General features: G+C 50.5%; 2 protein-coding genes across 11 annotated transcripts in view; one reads left to right on the top strand and one right to left on the bottom strand.

Annotated features, from left to right (window-relative positions):
• Positions 1 to 16,375, top strand: part of Add1 (adducin 1) — a 65,015-nt gene extending 48,640 nt beyond the window's left edge. The window contains exons 10-17 of one of the 8 annotated variants that reach the window (XM_052199548.1): positions 444 to 695; positions 3,189 to 3,290; positions 3,852 to 3,941; positions 4,656 to 4,739; positions 9,021 to 9,177; positions 12,542 to 12,640; positions 13,234 to 13,267; positions 14,546 to 14,641. In XM_052199548.1, the coding sequence (XP_052055508.1) occupies positions 444 to 695; positions 3,189 to 3,290; positions 3,852 to 3,941; positions 4,656 to 4,739; positions 9,021 to 9,177; positions 12,542 to 12,640; positions 13,234 to 13,267; position 14,546 (819 nt within the window). In that variant the 3' untranslated portion in view covers positions 14,547 to 14,641. Of the gene's footprint in view, positions 1 to 443; positions 696 to 3,188; positions 3,291 to 3,851; positions 3,942 to 4,655; positions 4,740 to 9,020; positions 9,178 to 12,541; positions 12,641 to 13,230; positions 13,269 to 14,545 lie in introns of those variants that run through there. The other 7 variants (XM_052199546.1, XM_052199544.1, XM_052199549.1 and 4 more) reach the window with 7 other exon arrangements.
• A 1,343-nt stretch (positions 16,376 to 17,718) lies between these two features.
• Mfsd10 (major facilitator superfamily domain containing 10) lies at positions 17,719 to 21,305 on the bottom strand. 3 transcript variants are annotated; one of them, XM_052199115.1, is made up of 13 exons: positions 21,027 to 21,305; positions 20,688 to 20,877; positions 20,504 to 20,600; positions 20,149 to 20,252; positions 19,734 to 19,892; positions 19,493 to 19,654; positions 19,176 to 19,284; positions 18,977 to 19,088; positions 18,732 to 18,840; positions 18,553 to 18,643; positions 18,418 to 18,465; positions 18,255 to 18,344; positions 17,719 to 18,099 (listed from the first exon to the last, which is right to left on the bottom strand). In XM_052199115.1, the coding sequence occupies exons 2-13, from the start codon at positions 20,859 to 20,861 to the stop codon at positions 17,984 to 17,986; spliced, it is 1,371 nt and encodes a 456-aa protein (XP_052055075.1). In that variant the 5' UTR covers positions 20,862 to 20,877; positions 21,027 to 21,305; the 3' UTR covers positions 17,719 to 17,983. The 3 variants fall into 3 exon arrangements, with proteins under 3 accessions (XP_052055075.1, XP_052055077.1, XP_052055076.1); XM_052199117.1 differs by having other exon boundaries at positions 21,193 to 21,305; XM_052199116.1 differs by having other exon boundaries at positions 21,201 to 21,305.
• Between the last annotated feature and the right edge of the window lie 764 nt (positions 21,306 to 22,069).

Here is a 22,069-nt window from a genome sequence, read left to right as displayed (position 1 = left end):
TTTGTAAGTTCCACCCATGCCACAAGGTGAGAGAGTTACAAGAGATGGGGACCCAGAGTCTTCTGTCAATCTGTTTGCGTCCACTATTGGCTGCTTAGTGTTGGATGGGTGAAATGAGGATGTCCCCGACTATCTCTGAGGATGTTAGCAAGGAAGTTGGTGCAGCAGAAGTGTGAGTTGTGTAGGGCACAGCTTTTGAAGTGTAGCAGATGATCATCACAAGCTCAAGTTGAAGACTGAATTCAAATGTGCTCAAATACCTGAGAACCAGTTCTTGAAATTTTTTGGGCTGTGTGTGCTTGTGTGTGCTTGTGGAAGCCAACACCTTTGGGTGCCACTCTATTTGTTTGTTTATTTTTGAGATGGTCTCGTACCGTATACCCAAAGTGAAATTTTGTTTTGAGATCTGGAGTACGGACTGCTTTTCCCTCTTTAAATCACAGGGCTACAGAACTGGCTACCCCTATCGATACCCTGCTCTGAGAGAGAGATCTAAAAAGCACAGCGATGTGGAAGTCCCTGCCAGTGTCACGGGCCACTCCTTTGCCAGTGATGGCGATTCGGGCACTTGCTCGCCTCTCAGACACAGTTTTCAGAAGCAGCAGCGAGAGAAGACAAGATGGCTGAACTCTGGCCGGGGTGATGACGCTTCTGAGGAGGGGCAGAACGGAAGCAGTCCCAAGTCGAAGACTAAGGTGTGGACGAACATTACACACGATCACGTGAAACCCTTGCTGCAGTCTCTCTCGTCCGGTGTCTGCGTGCCAAGCTGTATTACCAACTGCTTGGTCTGTGCCTACCTTACTGTTCATAGTTAGATGACGTAGAGCAAGTTGGGCAGCTGGGGCTTCGGAGGCTTTGGGAACTTTCTGACCTCATTAATGAGCACCGCCTGTGTGACTTGCTTCTTCCTGAGCCAAAATCTACTTTATGTCTTAGCTAAAATCCCAGTTAATACTGTCTGCTTGAAACTGCTTAAGATATAAAGTACCTCTTTAGTAATTTCAGCTAACCCAACTCTACACATAGTAAAAGTACTAAAGAACTTACATTATTAACCTAACAGCAGGAGCTTGCCTTTAACTCAGTGTCTGTCTGAGAAAACTTACAGTTCATTTCTGAAAAAACACTCACGGCATAAACCTTATTCTTTAGTGTTGCAAACTTGACCGAGTGCATTTGCTGTGTTACCAAAACTGCTTTATCTCTGGTATCTTCTTACGCAGTTTTCTTCTTGCGGTTTTCTGGCCAGCTCTTCACTGACCTCTGTCCTTGCTCAGCATTATTGCCTGTCCTCTATCCCACAGCCTCCGAATGCTTATGCCAGCTGCCCTCTGCATGGACTGTTGCATGAGTAGACGGCCATGGTGGTGAGTCTCGGACTCCTGCTGGGTGTGGCATGACCCAAGTGCAGCGCAGGCCATCTACAGGCACCAGCGACAAGACTCAGCCAGGGGTGCTGGGCTACATACGATTGCTGCTCAGGGTTCTCGTGTGCTCTGAGAAGTGCTTGATGCCCGGTGCTGCGACATTCCTCTGAGGATGGACGGGCCATGATTTTGGACAGGCTAGCTAGGACAGTCTGCCCAGATACTGAGCTGAGCTGGAGCAAAAGCCCATTGCCATGGTCCCTCGTGAAGGGACTGTGCATGATGGGCAAGCAGGCAGGAGAGTGGTCTCCTTGTAAATGTGCTTCCCCTTAAATATTTAAAAGAGAAAAAAGGTTTGTCTTCTCCAGGTGGTTCTGGTGTGGCGAGAAGCCTCCATGCTTCTGAGCAGCTGCATCATGAGGTCGGTCAGGAGCCTGCATGGCTGTAGCTGGCCTCAGGGCTCGGGTGTGGGATTTTCCTCTTCTCTCATCCTGCCCTCCCTTTCTTTACTTGATTTACTTGTAAAATGGAGTATACCTTACAAACAAAGCCCCTGTTTGCTGGTGCTGTGAGCACGCTGCATGGTCTGGAGTCTTTGCACCGTGCACCTGCAGCAGCTTCAAGCACTGGAGCTCAGCTTGAAAAGTCAGGTTACCTGAGGCATTCAGTCAGTGTGTGCCTCGAAGGCCTGGTCAGCATATGAGTATACTTCTTAGTGTTCTGGAGTAACACAAGTTCTGTGCAGTGTGCCCAGGTTGGTATATTGTCATTTACAATAATTGCTATTTTCAAATGTGTTCAAGCTTCTGAGTGGCTGTTTTAATGTTTTTACTAAAATTATTTTTACTAAAATGCTGGAGTTATTTTTGTCTCAGAAGAAGCATCAGTGAGTACCCACGGCTCCATGCCCATCCCACACTTCCTTGCAGCAGCTAAGCATTTGATGGTTTTGTTGCTTCCTTTAAATTCTTATGGTTTATGGCTTTTTTTATTGCCTCTCAAATCTATCCTGAAGGCATAACCCCTGCCAGATGGCTTGTTTTACTGTTCAGTGCCTGCTCATGCTTAAGTATTAGAATTGGCTAGAAAGCTCATATCTTATTGGAGTGCCAAACATAATAATAATGAAAAATGCAGCATGTGGACAGTGCGCACTGATATCTAAAGCAGCCTCTGAAGACTCATGAAGTGCTTTAAGTTTGTTCGGGATATTTTGTAACACTTGAAAGTATTAAGTTATATAAAATACTTGACATCACCAAAATCTTGTACTAGGTAGTTACTGTATTGGTGCTAATACAGTACTTGTCTTGGGTTGGAATAGTCTATACTTGGTACATTCTGATGCTCTCATTTATTTTAATGTAGAACTTTGGTGATGCCCACTCTTGCCTCACAGTGCAGACTTTGCCTACCCTGGGGTAGGAGCATCACATTGCTTCTCATGACTGTCATCCCACGCTTCCAGTTGGCTTTGGTGTTGGGTGACTCTCAGGGCGGTGAACCAATGGTCTCTGGGGGCTGCTCTGGCAGGCCCATGAGTTGACCATGGGCCACTGGGTAGCCAGCCTATTCGCTCCAGACTTTGAGTGAGCTCTCTGAATGGCCCTTTTCTGTCAGTCATGGCTTTGAGTCCCGTCACTTTTTTTTAAGTGGCCACATCACACTCTACTGGGTGACCCAGGAAATGTGGTCATTGGTTCCGTCCTGTGATGTTCAGTGCATGATCAGACGTGAGGTCATTTGGACAGATTGGATGCTGTGGTGTCATTTACTGTTGTCATTATCCTGACTTTTCACATATTCTTGATATTCCAGTGGACTAAAGAGGATGGACATAGAACTTCCACCTCTGCTGTCCCTAACCTGTTTGTTCCATTGAACACTAACCCCAAAGAGGTCCAGGAGATGCGGAACAAGGTGTGTATTGCTGTCTGTACTTGGTGGGGTGTGGGTATAGCTTTGGGGGGGGTGCTATATGCTATAGGGTTGGGTGTGTGCACACTCTAGCACAGTTATCTTTTCATATTGGTGCTTCTGCTCATAGTTTGGGGTTCCACTGTTTCTTAAGCTTCTCAAATAGCAGTTCTAAAATGTGGAAACTGCAGAGCCTGATCTTGATAGGAACAGACAGCAGCCTTTGCCTTTCAGGGTTCATTCAGAGATCTGTGAGCTGTGTTTGATGTGTTAGACCGTGAGATCCACATGTATTCACAATGTTACTGAAAGTGGAGTGCGTGGCAGATTTCCCTCGAAAGAGCCATGAGTGGTCAAGGGTAGTCCGTCCATTATGCCTGTAGCTTATCACCCTCTGTGCAGTTAGGTCGGTACCCTAAAGTGGGTGGGTCCTGGCCATCTGGGCATCATGGGCCTAGACAGCTTGCACATGGCCACGGTCTTAAGTGTGTAAACAGCAGGACTGGAAGTTTCCAGCTTCCGTCCTCTGGGATGTTCATGTGCCATTTTTCTTCCTATCTTCAGATTCGAGAGCAGAACTTACAGGACATTAAGACGGCGGGTCCTCAGTCCCAGGTTCTGTGTGGTGTGATGATGGACAGAAGCCTCGTTCAGGTAAGAGAACACAGTGTCTCTGACGTTAGTGGGCGGTGACTAAGACCAGAATGATGTTGTGAGGTGAGTATTCTAGGCCAGTGGGTGTCTTTGTTTAAAGTCCTGATAATGCAGACACTTTACATGAGTTGCAGACCAGGTATAAGCATGCTGAGGGTGTATCCACCCATCTAGCCCTGCTCCTTACAGTGCATGCATACTTTAGGGCTCATAGGCCACTGCTTTGAATCGGGGTCCCCTGGGGTCCTCTGGGCACTGAGGAAATGCCAGGAGGCGGGAGGGCTCTGGACCTTTGTTTGGCGTACTCGTGTCTGCAACAGAGTGCTGCTTGGGATGCAGAGTGGGTGGGTGTGAGCTTGTAAATGTGGTCCGTCCACATTTACACGAATTTCTGTAAAACGACTTACATAGAGTGGCACACTGACACTAATCGTGTAAGTGGTTATCTCTGAAATCAAGATGCTTTCAGTCTCACTGCAGGAGTAGATGATTGTTGCTGCTTTTTTTAAATTTTTTTTAAAAATTTTTTATTTTTTTAAATTGGCCAGCTTTGGTCCTGGTTTCATATCCAATGACTGCACGTACCACTGTCATCAACCGTTCCATTGACAACTGCCCCTGCTGCATGCTCTTAGCTGGCTTTATTCTGTCTTCTTGGTTGATATTTTTAAGGTTGGGCCTGGTGTGCTCTGATGACTCAGTTTACTGTTGCAGGACGCACCCCTCTCTGACTGTACGGAAACTATCGAAGGGCTCGAGCAGACCTTTAGTCCCGCTAAGTCTGTCTCTTTTAGAAAGGTACTCACTGCCCTGTCCTCACCTTCCTTTTGGTTCGCAGTGCTCTTCCCCCTCCCTCTCCCAGTAGCTCCCCTCTACTGCTCTGTCTTAGTTCTCTGAGATTGTAGAGAGGTGTGCTTTCACCGTTGTCGTTTTTTAAAACAATTTTCAGCATTCTAAGTTGTTACTTGAAATGGCTCACTTTCTGAAGTTTCCAGTGTGAACTTAGTGCTTGCCTTTGGCTTTCAGAGTTAACTGTTGTAGGCTGCCAGTTGCAAGTGGGCAAGTCTGGGCTTTGTTGGCAGCGGCCGCTTTTATTGTGACCCTGCCTCACTTGTTCAGCTTTGGTTGTAGTAGTTGGAAGCCAGTTAAAAGATCACCGTTCAGAAGTATGAGAACTAAATAATAAAATCTGGCTGAGGTCTGAGCAGAGGGTTCAAGGCCACTCTGGCTTATAGAGGGAGATTTGACTCAACAAAGAGTAAGGCGCAGCGGCACAGCCAGCAATCCAGGGCTCGCAGAGAGGCCCTTTCTCAAAAAACAAGATAAGTAAATAAAACCCATAAAACAAAGTGGCTAATGCAGGGTTCAGAGCTTGAGCTGGGTGTTTCTAGGCTCACTTCACTCTACACACTTGCTGTGGAATTCAGGTATTGGTTTAAAGCTGTTCTGATCACCAGATAGAATTAGATATATATTGAGTTCCTCATTTCCTGTCGGAAGTCACTCCTTGTAACATTGTTTTACATATTTATGTATTAACTGCATCTTGTCTTTCCACTTTTATATTCACTTCTACCTACCTCTTGAAGGAATTTGTCAGAGAACTGGGGAAGGGATGCTCTTTACCCTCTGGATTGCCTTTCCTGTTCCTACTTTTGGCCATCTGTCATGTGATTCTCTAACTTAAGAGTCTTTATCTGCTGTCTGTGGAGTTGTCTATGCTCTGCATGCCCCATATGCTAGTCTGTGGCCTGATCGTCCTGCTTCGTGGGCTGCAGCAGAGTCACAGTCAAAGTTGCTGCACTGTTTTGGGGTCTTGTGCATTTCATAGGTTTTGACTTGCTGGTGATTTAGAAAGCATCAGGGTAGTCAGCTCCATTAGAGGGTACATTTTGGGCTGGTTCTTCATCCAGTGGCAGCTCCATTTCCTGTTGCTAGCCTTATTCAGATGTGGGCAGGCTGCCTGGGTACTTAGGGCATGTCTGCACAGTGTGCACAGGTTCACGTGTGTACCCAGTAGGCCAGTCCTAGCTATCTCAGTGTTGGGAAGCATCTTGAGATGTGGATGTAACACAGGGCTCTTACGACAGAGAGGCGGACGCAACTACACAGCTAGCTTATATGAAAGTTATTGCTCCAGCGTCTTACAAATATGTCTCCTCATTAGTTACTTCTCTTTTTGCTACAACAAAATATCTGAGAAAAGCAACTTTTGAAAGGAAAGGTTTGCTTGGTTCAGTGCAGAATGGCCTGTGTCTGAAGCACTCCCTCCCAGTGAGGCAGGCACAGGGACACTTGCATCTCTTGAGGACCTTAGAAACAGAGTTTTGAGACTTGGGAATTTGTGGGTTTTGAGAAGAAATTGCTTAGCCTTGGACTCTCCCTCTTTGCTGGTGGCTGCTCGCTCAGTGCTGGGATTGCATTCCTGTGGTGGAGGAGACCCTGGAGCCTTTCCACTGGAGCTTTGCACATCCCAATGTGGAAGCTCTAAAATCTGGGCCACCTTCTGGATTTTACTGCAAGTGCATTAAGTAGTGGAGACAAGGGTATTAAGGGTATGTTGACATCTTCCCTGGGAAGGAATCTGCAGTTCAGTCTGTGTATTGTGAGCTTTTCTGTGTCTTCAGGTACTTAACTCTGGCTTGCTCTTCATGCTGTGTGGCAGAAATGCCAAGGGGAATAGGCCTAGCTCCTGGAGCCCTGACCTGCTGAGTACCAGTGTGTTCGTGGCCCAGCACTGTGAAAGTCAGATCTGAGTGTTTGTGTCATTCTCTCTCTCTCTCTCTCTCTCTCTCTCTCTCTCTCTCTCTCTCTCTCTCTCTCTCTCTCCCTCTCTCTCTCTCTCTCTCTCTCTCTCTCTCTCCCTCTCTCTCCCTCTCTCTCCCTCTCTCTCTCCTCTCTCTCTCTCCTCTTTCTCTCTCCTCTCTCTCTCTCCCCCTCTCTCTCGCTCCTCTCTCTCTCTTCTCTCTCTCTTTCTCTCTCTCTCTCTCTCTCATGGGCAATTTAATTAAGAGTTTCTTCTTTTTTTTTAAATACACATTAGGTGAAAATCTTGGCAGCTGCAAGGAGGGGAGACGGAGAAAGTTATGCTTTTTAAGTTAAGATGGAACAGAAATAGCTTATTAGAAAAAGAAAGCACATCTAGGAGTGGAAGTGGGCGAGTGAAGAGCCTAAAATCCTCAACTCTTTACAGACGAACACCTGCTGTTCTGAAAGGGCTGGTCCCTAACCCAAGTCTGCACACAGTTTTTGTTTCAGGTATAGAAATAGCTACTGGGTCTCTGTATTGCTTAGAGTTCCTGTGGGCAGCCAGGAGTGCGATGATAGCAGGCTTTCTTGTCTTGCCCTCCTGGTCCTGAGCGCTCTACTCTCTGAGCTCTGACTCGGGTGAGGCTGCTTGCCTGACATGTGTTTACATTTGGTCTTCTCAACACCTTGGCTGGTGGACAGTCTGCTATGTGCTTTTGAGGACCAGCTGATGCAGCCTGGGGACTTTGTTTCCTCTAGGATGTGGAGTAGAGGCTTTGTGGACTCAGTGACAGGGACTGCCTGCTGTCCTTTGATCACATGAACTTGGACATGCTTCTCACTGCTGATACCCCTGTCATTTTGTTGTGTGTGATGGTGACCTGCACACTGCTGTGTTTGTTTACAGAATGCGGTTGCCTGGAGGCTCTTGCTAATTGGATCTTTTTGTGGCTATTAAGCCTGAGTATGGTTTTTGAACAGGAAGGGACTCGTTCCAACCAGCATTAGCAAGTGACAATTCAGATTCTTTTCTGCCTTGCAGTGGCTGAACCACTCATAAAAGAAAAGTCACTCATTTTTAGGCCAGACCAGAGGGAGGGCCCCTTCTTCCAAGTCTCCAGGCTCTTCAACAAAGCTGTCTGTTCAGCGTGCTTGCCCTTCGTTCCCAGGGCCTTGGGGCTGGGCGGGTCTTTGTCACCATTTACACGTGGAGTACTCTAAATACTTTTGTCTCTTGGTCAACCCAGACACATCAGCTTCTCCAGCCAGTGCCTGAAGAGTAGTTGCTGGTGTGGGTTGACTGTCCCTAGGAACCAGTCTGCTGACCCTGATTACTTCTGGTGTTCACCTCTTGCCAGAGTGCGATCTGAGGCTCCAGGCCTACCATCGAATGATTTGGGGGTTCCCTGTTGCATAAGCTGTCATTTAATTGTGTGCATGTTTGTGTTTTCTGGGTTGTGTTCTCAAGTACTTGAGGGCCACTTTGTTGCCCTGCTGTGGGATGGGCAGGCTGCCTCTGGCTCCTCTGCGGCCTTTCCAGTGGTCATGCTGGCGGTCGGGAGCTGCCTCAGTGCTTTGCTCGCTTCCGGTGTCGTACATTCTCAGTTTCCAGGTGTATCAGGCAAACCTGCTGTTTGGGGATCTTTTGTTACTTCTGAATGCTGAAGTCCAGGAACAGGTTGTAAACTAGTCAGTCAGAGGGCAGAACACTTGATGAGCTTCAATCTTAGGCCAGGCATGGTGGTGCAAGCCTTTAATTCCAGCACGCAGGAGGCAGAGGTAGGCAGATCTCTGTGAGCTTGAGGCTAGCCTGGTCTATAAAGTAAGCTCCAGGACAGCCAGATCTACATAGTGAGACCCAGTCTCCCAAAACCAAAACACAGCAAAAGAGCGTAAGGAAATCTCCATATGCTCTGCCCTGATTGTTGTAGAGTGACATTTTCTGAGGTCACATGGAATGGATTACTTAGTGTAGTGCCAAGGCAGTCCTTCGCCATTCCTGTCTGCAGCGGGCAGAGGCGGCTGCTCCTCCAGGGTATATGAGCTCCTGACTCTGCCTGCACCTCAGTTGGTGCCTCTGCTTTTGAAATCTGCCTTGGCCATGGGCCCCAGCAGTGTAGTCCTGAAATGTCTATGCACTCCTGAAAAAGACCTTTCCACCCTCTGTTGCTGTCTGCTCAGGAAGAAGGAGGCCCCACTGGGCCAAGTGGTACAGTCTTATGTCTGTGTGCTCCCGAAAAGCCCCTCCCTCCCCCCTGCCTGATGTGTTCCCGGGAGGAGGGCGGTTCCACCAGGCCAGGCTCTGGCATACCAAATCTCTTTGGTCTGCAGGGGGAGCTGGTGACGGCCTCCAAAGCCATCATTGAGAAGGAATACCAGCCCCACGTAATTGTGAGCACCACGGGTCCCAACCCTTTCAACACGCTGACAGACCGTGAACTAGAGGAATACCGACGAGAGGTGGAACGGAAGCAGAAGGGCTCTGAAGGTGAGTGCTCCTGAGATCTGGATTTAGGACCGTCCCAGAAAGCAGGAGAAAGTGTCTAGAATCTTCTCTGTGTGAGAAAAGTCTTGTGCATGAAGCCCAAGTCTTGTTTGGTTGAGGTCTGAGCAATGCACCCACCCTCACAGATCTACTCTAATCTTTGCGCTGCAAGGAAAGAATTACAAGGTTCAACACGCTGGGAATGATGCTTGTCAAGATGAACTTGTGCCAGGCACACTCTGCAGTGGTGTGTCCCAGACGAGTGTGTACCATCAGAAAACAGGGCAGAGGGGTTCTGCTAGAGATTGGCCTCTGCCCTTCCAGGAGCTGCAATGAAGAGCGAGTCTGAAGACTTGCCTCTAAGACTATTGCTCCACTTGAGTTATGTGCGGGGCTGGTCGTTTCTGTCCATTTGACGCTATCAATTTGGATTAGCTACTGAGAAAGACCTCTTAAATATTATGTTTACACAGTACTTACTTTTATTTAGGCAGTATTTCTACCAACGTTTCCCTGAGAAGAGGCCTCCAGATTCATTGATTCAAGGTGCAGGGCAGACACCATTCAGATGCTGTGCATACAGACATCTGAGCTCATCCTTAGGTTCCTGGGTAATGGGCTGGTTCCCTGTTGCTCAAGAAGAGAGCCTGTAGCTGGGAGGAGTGAGCACTCCAGGAGCAGGGTGTACATGCAGTCTGGGATTGGGCCAGGGGCTGAGGCTTCTTGTCCCAGAGTTGAGGCTTTTGGTTGGACTATCTACGGTGTACGTGCAGATGGAAGTCCTCATTATGGTTCTCATAGCTTGGGCCTCGCAGGCAGTCTTTCCCTCCATACCCATGTCCTTTGGCCTTTGGCTGTGGATTAGAAGGTTGGGAATGCCCCTACCCAGGGGTGGTCACAGGGCATGTGTTTGTTAGTGTACTGGCTGTTCTGACATGTTCCACACCATGTCAAGAATAGTGCTGCCTGCTGCCATGGCCCTTTTTCCAACTCTTTGGACAACTTTGGTCATGATTTTGTCAAAAGTTACAGAACAGTTGTACAACAAATGAAAACAGATAGAGCTAAGTGTCAGAACTTGATAGAACAAGTACCTCCAAACTTGGAAAAACAGACCCAGCATTTGAGAACTAACAGAAGCAGGCCTCTAGGCTGTGGGACAGCTTTAATGTGGGGCCAAGTTACCCTCTCCCTGAGTTTTCTACTCATCATACACCGGGAACCATTTCCTGGTACTAGGAGCCTGGGCAGAGATGCCATGCTCATGAACATTCAGGACAATGTCCTTAGAGCCATGAGCTGAGCTACATCTACCAAGGGTGCTCCTTAGCTGTCCTCCCAGGCACAGCTTTGCAGGCAGTTCTAACTTAGTGCAGAGGGTGGACCACCCATTGATGACAGTCTCTCTTGATCCAGCTTAACCTTATTTGGTCTTGTTTTAGATTAAGTACTGCATTGCGTAGTTGCTGAAGAAATGTGAGTTATGTGAAAAGTAGTTCCTCAGTTATTTAGTGTATGCAGGCAGCAGTGGGAGTGCCATAGGGGACACACACACACACACACACACCGCACACACCACACACACACATACCACATACACACACACACATACCACATACCACACACCACACACACACACACACACACACACACATACCCCACACCACACCACACACACACACACACCACACCACACACACACACACACACACACACACCACACACACCACACCACACACACAACACACACACACACACACACACATACCCCACACCACACCACACACACACACACACACACCACACCACACACACACACACACACACACACACACACACACACACACACACACACACACACACACACACACCACACCACACACACACACACACACACACACACACACCTTCCTCTTGCTTGCTGTTGGCACAGCTCTCAGCAGAGAGGTGGAGCCTGCTGGAGGAGGTAAAGCTAGGTCTGTGGTGAGGAGCTGTCCCCATTGTTTCTCAGGAGGGCAGCAGTAGCTTTTGTCCTGGACGGCCAGGAAGCTGCTCACTATCAGAGTTGAATTTGTGTCAGAGACCCTGACAAGCTTGGGAGAGTGGTTAGTGTTCAAATAAGCACACATAAGAGATTATTGGTGGGAAATGTTTTATATAATAAACTAAAATCCTAAATAATTCTAGTGTGACTTCCTGGTTGACAGCGTGTAGCCAGGGGGGGTTCTCACTCACAGACATGGTCATCTTAGGGAACCTTCTACTGAGGGAGGATTTTTATATGAAAGGTGGAGATTGAGAAAAATTGATAATAATTGATATATATTTTCATTAAATGAGAAGTAAACATGCGGTTTTCTGGATCTGGGGTTCCAGTTTCCTATATTTTCCTTTGGTCTTTGTCAGTCTAGTTCACTTTAGAAAATTAAAGCAACGCTGGAGTTGTAAGTCTGAATTACCGCAGTGTTAGGGGTGTCCCAGCGCTCAGGCCTGCTGCACAAACCTGGTGAGTTTGGATCTCCTGACACAGTAGCACATGCGTCCGTAGTCCCAAGAGAAACAGACTCTCCTGAAGCTAGGGGCTGGCTTGCTTGGGGTAGGCAGCAGCACACAACAAAGATGCGAGCCTGTCTCCGAGACTGGAAGGTGAGGCCTGCAGCTGGGCTGTCCTCTCACCTCTGCAGGTGCTCTGCATTTACATGTGTGAGCACACAGAACCGATTATTTGTGGGAAACATTTTATATAAGAAAATAAAACCCTAAGAAATGCTAGTGTGACTTCCGGGTTGGCCAGTGCAGGTGTTGTTTGTATCTAGACGGGCTTCTCACTCATAGAGGACACGGTCAGCAGTCAGTCACATGACAGCCCTGACTGGAAGAATCTTTATGAATAATTAGAATCATTTTACTTGTGTTGTATGAATGTAGGTATACACGTGCCATGGTGGGTGGTCAGAGGACTGTGTGGGATATGTATGTTCCCAGGTTGTAGTTCAGGCTGTCGGGCTTTGTGTCAGTTGCTTTTACCTGCTAAGCCGTCTTTCTGCCCTGAAGGCTGTCTTTGTACTAAGGGTAGAAATTAGCCAGTGTGGTTGCTGTGACTCATGCCTATAGGAGGATGAAGTAGGGTAGTTTCTGGTTGAGGCCACAGCTGGTAGTTCTTTGAAATTCAGTCAGTACTTCAGTTGTGTGGTTAAGAGAGCAGACACCAGGCTGCAGGCTGCCTTGCTTTCTGAAATGCATCCTGAGTATCTCTGCAGCCTGACAGGGGCTGGCAGGCGGGCAGGCGAGCTGCTGTGCTGCTAAGGAAGGGAATAGCTCCGTGTTCTGTCTCCACACCATAGACTCACTGTATTTACATCTGTAGAGAACCTGGATGAGACAAGAGAGCAGAAAGAGAAGAGTCCTCCAGACCAGTCAGCCGTCCCCAACACTCCTCCCAGTACTCCCGTCAAGCTTGAAGAAGGTGAGTCCTGTGCTGAGTCCTGTGGCTGCCCTGGTGCGAAGGGTTGCATGGGCTGTGCACTGGCAGTGGAATGGCATCATTCCATGAACATGGATGGAGAAGTGTGCATTTCCACAAAGGTCTGGAAACCAGCTGTTTGTCCAGTACCTGCTCTGTCTGGGGCAACCTGAGTCAACATAGTTTGAGCTGTTGTGAGTGGGGGAGGGCACACTTAGGAATGTTGCCCACTATCTTGTCCTGTCAGTTTTACCCTTTGCCTGCACACTCAGCATTGACCAGAGTCCACTGACACCTCGGTACCCTAAGCTGTGCGGGGCTGCAGGACTCTGGGTCTGCTGCACTAATCAGTCCTGTGAGAGTGCTGTCTGTGCCCCCTCTGCCTCTCAGGCCACCGCATGTATGTGCTGTGTGGTCCAACACGTGACATGTTTGTCCCTTAGTCTCCCATGTACGTCTGTGTCTCCTGGCTCCTCCCACCTCAGTCTGCGGTCTATAAGAGTGGCTTGGCCTTTCTTCTTATGTAACCCAATGGCTGTGATTGAATGCATAGATTCTCTACTTGTGCTTTCTTTCTTGTGGCCGCCTTACAGCAGGAGCCGGATGTGCTAAAGAGTACCTGTTACCCTAGTAAGTACCCGCGCCTGCCTCTGCTCTGACCAGGTGCTTGCGCTGTGCCTTGCTTTCCCGCTTCTCTGTTGCTTATGTTTTCTGTATATCCAAATAAAAACAGAAGACCTCATTAATATGACCAGTCTCAGTGACCTACTTAGTCACTAGAATGCTGAAGGGTGGTGTCAGCGTCCCAGGATGCTCCTGGCCCCTTTCACAGTGCTGCCCAACATACTCTGGGCCTCAGAAAACTCTTTAACTTCTAAGCATATTTCTTGATTGCTTAGTGGGGTGCTTTTGCCATAAAGGGTCAGGAGTTGGTGCAAACTGGGTTCTGCTAACTGGTATTTATGGAGGGTTGTTTGAACCTGTGCTTAAGTTGGGATTGACAATTTAATGGGCTGGAGTGATAGCTGGTCTGCAGTGAGCTTGGCAGAGAGCCCTGGTGCTAAGGCGTGTGGAGCCTGTGCGTCTGCAGTCTTCTCTACCAGTTACCCTGGGTCAGAGGATAGCCCTCAGGGTGCTCTCTAGGGGCATCTCAGCCTCCTGAACTTGAGCACTCAGGTGCGAGGCTCGGCGCCTTCAGTGCCCAGGCTACTCCTAACCCCTGCTTAGCGCAGCTGCTCTCCAGCCTCATCTTTGGCTTGATTTTTAAGTACTAAATGGTTTGGTGTTGCCTAACATGCCAATTGCTTATAATGTTATAGACTAAATATCTACAATACTGGTGTCCCCTGGTCAGTTAGAAATGTGTTGTGCCCTAGATGGAAACCTGCCTTCACTCTGTTACATTTGTTCTTTATGTTTAGCTATCTGAATTGTGAAGGCAGCCTATCCTACAGTTCATTTCATAGCAGCCATAGTTTGACATTATTGCATTAAGGAATCTCATAGTTGACTCTTGGTTTTCTACTGGCTGCCGTGGGGGAGACCCAATGTTGTAGAACTGAATTTAGACTTAATTCCAGGACACTAATACACCAGCAAACCTCTCTTCATTGTCCAGTAAGAGTAATATGTCCTGATGTGGTCTTTTTGCAGAAGTGGCAGGCTATAGCTCTGGCTCCTGTCTGTCTGTCCTTCATGAGAAGGTACCAGAACCCCTCTGAGATTGAGTCTACATTTCATAATGCGCTACATCTAGCTGTAAAGTAGTGTAGCCCATGTGTCAAGTGTTTGCTGTAGGGAATACCTAGAAAATACCTAGAATCCCAGTGTTGGCAGCTCTGGCCTGTGTTCTTATTTCCAGCTGCTCTGTCCAAATTTTAACTCAGTTCTCTCATGGTCACCCATCAGACCTTCCCCAGGAGCCGACATCCAGGGATGACAGTGATGCCGCCACTTTCAAGCCGACGCTCCCTGACCTCTCCCCTGATGAGCCTTCAGAAGCACTTGCCTTCCCGCCAGTGGAGGAGGAGGCCCATGCTGCCCCAGACCCCACTCAGCCCCTTGCTGAGGCTGACCCTGAGCCAGCCTCAGCCTCAGCTCCAGGAGCTGAAGAGGTAGCCTCCCCGGCCGCTGAGGAGGGGTCTCCCATGGACCCTGGCAGCGATGGGTCTCCAGGCAAGTCCCCATCCAAAAAGAAGAAGAAGTTCCGCACCCCGTCCTTCCTGAAGAAGAGCAAGAAGAAGAGTGACTCCTGAAGGCCCACCCTGCGTACTGTCATGTCTATAGGCCTGGCTCTGCCAGGGTTCCCTCCTGTCCTGTGTTCTGTCCTCTCCTGTCATGGAATGCAAAAAGCCAAGACCTCCATGTTCTACAGCCCCTCCCATGTATGGTCAGCCCCTGCACCAGTGCTAGCCCAGTGTGTGCTTAGCCTCCCTACAGGCCTTGGTTCTGTGGGGACCTGGGCTTCGTCTGCACCCGTGAGTTGTGCCCCCTGCAGGAGGGGCACTGACTCCTGGTCCTGGCTGGAAGGCATTGGGGCTTCTGCCAGCTCTGGTTACAGCGTTCCCCCCCCCCCCCCAGCCTTGCCTCTCACTCGCCTTTCTGTCGTGAGTTCGAATCGTCTGCTGTTTCCCTGCACCCTGTGGAGTCTCGGGGGGCTGATTTGGACTCGGCTTTTGCTGGCATCCTCTGCTTGGTGATGTTAGTTATCCTCATACACAGGTATCCACATACCCCAGCCATGAGGTAACACATGAGAAAACACTCTCATGTTCATTAGTGGTCCAGGGCACTGTGGCTGCCTTAAAGAAACGGGTTATGCCTACTGCCCTAGCAGTGAGCAACCCTGTGTCTACCCAGCACAACGCTATGCATGGTCTAACTGGTGACCCCATGACCAAAACCACATTCAGGCGCTCATAGTTGATCTTATGGGGTCTTGGATTCCCATCCTAGGGAAGAGATACCAGGAGGGGGAAGAGTCCTTTCTAGAACTTTCTTTCAGCAGGTTTGTGATTTAACCTACATTTTAACTGTGAATTTGAACCGGCCACTCTTTGCATTAGTTTTTGTTGTAGAGCCTGAGATAGACTGCGGCAGTACACTCTTGACTTGTGTGGGGAGGTTTGGAAGGAACAGGACCTTAACTGAGTCTGACGTTGCCCTGGTTTTGATAAGGGGTAACCATGGTAGAAGCCAGTCTCGGACGTGCCATCTAATGTCTTGCATCATCCATAGAGCCCATGAACTCCTTGATCCATTCTTTATGAATTTTTACTTAACTTTCATCCCTGGAAAAGGGCTTGAATCTGCTTAGTGGGAAGCGCTGAGTGTCAGGTGGAATCCTAAGGGGCCTTGCTCAGGAGCTGCCACTGCCAGCCTGGCTAGGAGTGAGGAAGTCTGCGGGAGCCCTCATACCCCTGCTGGGGTCGAGCCTCTGTAGAGCAGGTGCCACCAAGCAGGACCCCACGGCCTGCTGCACTGCTGGTCTCACTGGTCACCACGGTGGCCTGAGCTCTCACCTGGTCCCGAGTTCCCACATCCGGACTCTTCCTCGTCCTTCCTTCTGGCCCTTCCTTTATCCCACATATGCAATGACTCTTCTCACTTTTGTAGTCTAATTCTTTGTATTACACATGAAATATCGTTGCATATATGGACAGACTTGGAGGACAGGGCCTGTGTGTCCTCTCCTCATTGTAACAGGTTTTACTCACAAATAAAAGTCTTTAAGCAGTTTCCTTGTCGTCTATGGTTGGGAAGCAGTTTAGGGTTTTTGTGCCTTTGTGCCCTTAATTTATTTAGCTGTGTGTATGTCTGTTCTATGTTGTGTGCATGGATGTCAGGAAAACATGAGCAGTGTGTTCTTTACGGTATGGGTTCTGGGGATCAACTTCGGGTCATTAGGCTTGGTGGCAGTGCCCTCCTTGTCTGCTAGGACACCTGAGAGCCTCCCCTCCCCCCCCATACCTGAGAGCCCCCCCCCCCCCCCCCCCCCCCGAGGTAGGGTTTCTCTGTGTAGCCCTGGCTGTCCAGGAACTCACTCTGTAGACCACGCTGGCCTTCAACTCAGAAATCCACCTGCCTGTGCCTCCCAAGTGCTGGGATTACAGGTATGCGCCACCACTGCCCAGCCATTTTTTCTTTCTTTCTTTTTTTTTTTTTTTTTTTTTTTTTTTTAAGATTTATTTATTTTATGTAAGTACACTGTAGCTGTTTTCAGACACACCAGAAGAGGGCATCAGATCTCATTAAGGATGGTTGTGAGCCACCATGTGGTAGCTGGGATTTGAACTCAGGACTTTCAGAAGAGCAGTCAGTGCTCTTAACCTCTGAGCCATCTCTCCAGTCCCTTATTTAAGTTTTGTTTTTTGAAACAGGGTTTCACTGTGTAGCCCTGGCAGTCCTGGAACTCTATAGACCAGGCTGGCCTTGAACTCACAGAACTCCTCCTGCCTCCTGAATGCTGTGGTCAAACATGTATGCCACAACCACCTGCCTTTTTAAGGCTTATTTTTCATTTGTACTTATATTTTTCCTGCACATATGTCTATGTGAAGGTACCTGATCCTCTGGACCTCGAGTTACAGACTTTGTGAGCTGCCATGTAGATTCTGGGAATCGAACTCAGGTTCTCTGGAACAGCAGCAGCCAGTGCTCTTAACCCTGAGCCATCTCTCCAACCCAAGCTTTTAATCCTTGGTCAGATGTCGCCAATAGCTACGACCTCCTGGGCACTTGGACCTCATACTACAGCTGCTGCCCTTTCTGGTGCAGACCTGCCTGTCAGGAAGCTTGGCTCTGGCAGCGGTCCATCACCGATGGGGAGGGGCTTGCTCACCTCACTCCTCCCACTAGAAGTTAGGGCTAGGGCTAGAGATTGAGAGCACTGACTACTCTGAGACGTCCTGAGTTCAAATCCCAGCAACCACGCCATGGTTCACAATCATCTGTAATGGGATCCCATGTCCGATTCCACTGTGTCTGAGGGACTGACAGTGTACTCACATTAAAAAAAAAGTTAGCCATTATCATGTAACATTTAGTATGAAATTGTCAAAGAATAATAAGACAGAAAGGCACTTGGTACAAAATAGCTGCTTTATTTGGTCATTCAGAAGAATGAGAAATTAAAAAGAGAAATCAGAAGCCTATAAGGCTTTGGAGTAAGAAAAGGGTGTGGTTGCCCAGGCTTCCTGCTGGGTTGCCATCCTGAGAGAAGAGGAGGGGGAGCATGGCGAGCCTCCCTGGGCCTGAGGAAGGGGTGGCCTAGGAGTGGAGTGAGTGGTCGGCCCAGGGTCCCCTTGGCAGCCCACTTGACAGCTGGGTTTGGGTGGGGCAGCTCAGCTACTCCTCCTTGCAAGGCTCTGCCTGATGCCTCAGCTTCCGCAGGAGTAAGAAGGGGAGCAGAAAGAGGGCGGAGCACACGGTGAAGCAGACCCGGGCTCCAGTCAGCCAGTACACTGTGGAGAAAGAGGTGCCCACCCAGGCTTTCACAGCCCCGTTCTTGCCCCCCACGCCCCACTCCCCTCAGCCGCCAGGCCTGCACAGAGCGGGCAACTGGGGGAGGCTGTAGGAAGGACCCGGCAAATCGGCAGGGCTAGCCTGCAGCACTTACCCGAGGCAGCCACCACGGGCCCCACAGCCCTACCTAGGGCACCTAGGCTCCGAAGTATGCCCATGATTGTGCCTTTTTGTCCCGGAGAACCTGAAGGGGGAGACTTGTCAGACGCCTGTGGGCTTTCTCCTCTGCCGGGTAGACTTTGGGATTGGGCTCTCACCATAACTGGAGACCATGGTGGACAGACCAGGCACCACAACAGCAGCAGCTGGTGAGAGAGTATTGGGAGGCACCTGTTAGTTAGCCCAGGAGAGGCGCGAGGATATCTACACGGGCCCTGGCGGAGGCCACTCACCGAAGGAATAGAGCATCAGTCCCACGCCCAACACAGGCAGCGAGTGCCCCCAGCCAATTAAGAGGAAGGCTGGCAGCAGCAGCAGCATTGCCTAGGAAAACAGAGATCTCAGGACTGGGTTTACAGCGTGCCAGGAGTCTCGAGCACCACCTGTCCCCTTGCAGGGTTAAGTCCCTTACCCGTTTCACAGCTGCAGCTTCCTTGCCAGGGCTGAGCCGCCGGGCGTAGGTGCCCTGTATGGTGGCCATGGTGAGGCCGATGAAGAAAAACATCTTGCCCTGCTGCAGGCTAGGAGGTGGAGGGTGAGCACCCAGCCCCTAGGCCACCAACTGCCTGGGGGATGGGCAAGGCCAGCCAGAGTGCTGGGAGGGGGACCACAAGGGCTTCCTGGACCTGGGTCTCAGAGTCTAAGATGGAGACCTACCTGCTGAACTGGAAGCGCTGGTGTGCAAGGAAGCTGAGTGTGTACTCCAGGCCCGAGAACAGGAACAGGTAGAGGAAGTAGACAAGACCCAGGCGGTGTAAGTTTCTGAGTTCTGCAAGACAACACAGCCCACAGGTTGACCCCTGTTCACACTGGGGAGTCAAGGCTTGAGAGCTCCGTCAGGGCGTAGCCTCCTTACGGTCCTCAGCAGGCGGATCCTGACTGTGAGCTACAGCTGCAAACCGAAGCAGGGCCAGGGGGCTGAGCAGGTTGGCAGCCGTGTGGAAGCCCAGGGTGACAGACGACGCCTGTGGGAGGAAGTGAGGGCTGGCCAGGAGCTGGGAGGGCACAGCCTGCCTGGCCGCTTGAGGACCAGGGCCTGGGAGGCAGCAGAGGCCAAGATGCAGGAAACCCAAGAGGTGCTGTGATGCAGCAGCCTGAGGGCAGGCCAGCCTCCCCGACACTGGTACAAATAAGAAAGGGAACCCCTTCACCCCTGCCGGGGCCTGGGCCTACCCGCTTTTCCTGGGGCAGTGTCTCTGGCAAGAAGCAGAAGATGAACAACATGTCGGAGACTGCAAAGAGTAGGCTGATCCAGGGCACCATTTCCACAGACAGGAATGCCCCGAGCATGGGACCCAGAGTAAAGGCCAGGGAGAAGGCTACCCCGATGACTGCCTAGGGAAAAGATAACCTGAGCTAGGCATGGGGTCTGAAGGCAGACGTCAGTCTCCGGTCCCTGGGCCCGTTCACTCACCATGCCGTGACTGCGGGTTGAAGGTGAGCCCAGGTCAGCGACAATGGCTGTGGAGAGGTTAACGTTCCCTTTGCTGATGCCTCCTATCACTCTGGAGGCCAAGAAGGCTGTAAAGCTTCGAGAGGTAGCCCACACCGCATAGGAGATGGCCAAACCTGTCTGCCAATGGGTGGGGGCCAAGTGGCAGGATCGGTCACTAGAGGCCAGGAAGCACCCAGAGTAAGGCAGGCAAACACAGCAACCGTCAGACCCAGGCCACTGTGTCCCTGTGCCTTCTTCCTTAGGTGCATTTAGCTCGGTGTAACACCAGGGGCCAGGCGGTCCCTCTAGAAGGGACGGGAGCCCACTGTTGGCAGGGGAACCCCACAGCTACATTCTCCCCTCTACCTGATGACAGCTGGGTCCAGAGCCTTACCAGGGTCAACATCATCACGGGGCGCCTCCCCAGGTAATCAGAGGCAGCTCCTGTGAGTGGTGCAGAGAAGAACTGCAGGAGGGAGAAGGCTGAGCCGATGAGACCTGAGACAGAGGATCAGTCCTAGAGTGTAGACCACACTCAGCCCTGTACTCACAGGCCTTCGACTGAAGCTCAGGTGGCCTCAGTTAAAAAATAAAAAGTCAAAACAACAACCCCCTTCCCCCCACTCCAAAACCCAGACTTTTCAGTTAAAGGAGGCAGGAACCCAGGGAGGATGGTTGACCAAGAGCCGTGGCGGAACTAGCTCTCCAAGAACAGGCTGTGGGCCCCAGCATGACACACGGCGACATACCTCCGAACAGGACGCTGTTGTACCTCTTTTCCGCTGGCATCCCGATGGCTGTGGCAAACCAGTCTACCCCACGCTGCCAGGAGCCATAGAGGGGGTCCTGGGTAACAAGGAAAGCAGCTCCAGCTGGATAAATCTGTGATGGGCTGGGCAGAGGGGCGCCCCCCGCCTTGGGGGAGGGGCTCACTTGTTCGCGGCTGTAACTCTCCAGAAGCCCAGGCAGCAAGGGCAGCAAGAGCGTGAACGCCAGGAGGTCGAGTAGCAGGCCGAGGAAGAGCACGACGATCACGCGGCGCTCGGAGGCGGGCCGAGGCCGTATAGGCGGACGAGGCGTACAGCCTGCATCCCCTGCCCATCCCATGGTGGAAGCTCCGACCCTGCAGGGGGAAGGAGGGTGTGGTGACGCCGCCTCCGCCCCCCGTTTACCTTCCAGTTGAAAATTGAATTTGCAGTTCTTGCCAGACATAACGAAAGTGCTCCCAATGCGGTCCTGGCACACCCTTCAAGGCCCGACTCCCTTACCAACCTAGGGCAGCAGTAAGCTCAGGGCCGCAGTGGTCAGGGCGCCCCCTGTTGTGAGGCGGGTAACGGGGAGAAGACAGGAAACCCTGGCGGGGTTGTCGCAGGCGCCCAGAACACCTGTCCGTGCGCCACTCTGGCCTCCACAAGATATCCAAACCTTTGCTTCTTACCCACACACCTGGGGCCTGTGCACGTGTGCCGCGGCTCTCGGCAGGGACAAACGGCTGGATGGACAGGGAAGCTCCCTGGATAGGAGCCACACCCCGGAGGCTTCGGAACAGGCACCTCCTCTTCCGGGAGGGCGGCGGTGGCGGGAACTGAGCTTGGAGGCTTGCAGCCTTCCAGACACATTAGAAACCAGCAGTGAAGTTCTGAAGAGCTAAGTGTATCTGTTAGGCAGCCTGCCTGCCGGTTCAGTATCGTTGGTACTTATGTATCTTTCTTTTAAATCGGGGTCTCATGTAGCCACGGTTGACCTTGAATTCCTCATCCTCCGACTTTAGCTTACTTAAATCATGCTGGAGTTGGGCATGGCGATGCATACCTCCAGTACCAGCACTCGGCAGTGGAGACAGAAAGAACAGGACTCAAAGTCATCCTCAAAAGTTTGAGAACAGTCAGAGCAGTGCATGTGAGACCCTGTCTTGAAAACCCAAAACAAACAGTCGTGCTGTTTTGTACCTCTTCAAGCCATAGTCCACATTGGCTCTTTCCCAGAGGACACACCCGGATGCACTCTTAGGTGATTTCTTCTAGCTGCATTGTTTCCCTTCTGATGTCACATATCTGATGACAAAATCTGGAGGCTCTAAATGCTTTTTCTTGGCATGTCCCTCCTCATAGATTGAACAGTATCAGATCTGGCCACCCTGCTTCTTGCTGCAGTGGGGTATGTAGAGGGCAGAGCCCTGTGGCTAACTTACACCTGGAGGAGCCGAGCCAGGCGCCAACCAGCCTAGCTGGTGCATGTGTCAGGCCCTGGGCCACTCTAGGTGTGGGGACATGCAGCCTCTGTCCCTGAAGACTCCTAGGGAGAAGTGGTGAGTA

Source organism: Apodemus sylvaticus, chromosome 11 (assembly GCF_947179515.1).
Source record: "Apodemus sylvaticus chromosome 11, mApoSyl1.1, whole genome shotgun sequence".
Classification (NCBI taxonomy): Eukaryota; Metazoa; Chordata; class Mammalia; order Rodentia; family Muridae; genus Apodemus; species Apodemus sylvaticus.
This window is presented reverse-complemented; position numbering and strand designations above follow the sequence as displayed.

Coding starts and splice junctions, on each gene's coding strand:
- Mfsd10 (XM_052199115.1), bottom strand. CDS start 20,861: ATGGGATGGGCAGGGGATGCAGGCTGTACGCCTCGTCCGCCTATACGG. Junction 19,655..19,733: donor CAACCCGCAGTCACGGCATG/GTGAGTGAACGG, acceptor TCTTTTCCCTAG/GCAGTCATCGGGGTAGCCTT. Junction 19,285..19,492: donor CACTGCCCCAGGAAAAGCGG/GTAGGCCCAGGC, acceptor TTCCTCCCACAG/GCGTCGTCTGTCACCCTGGG.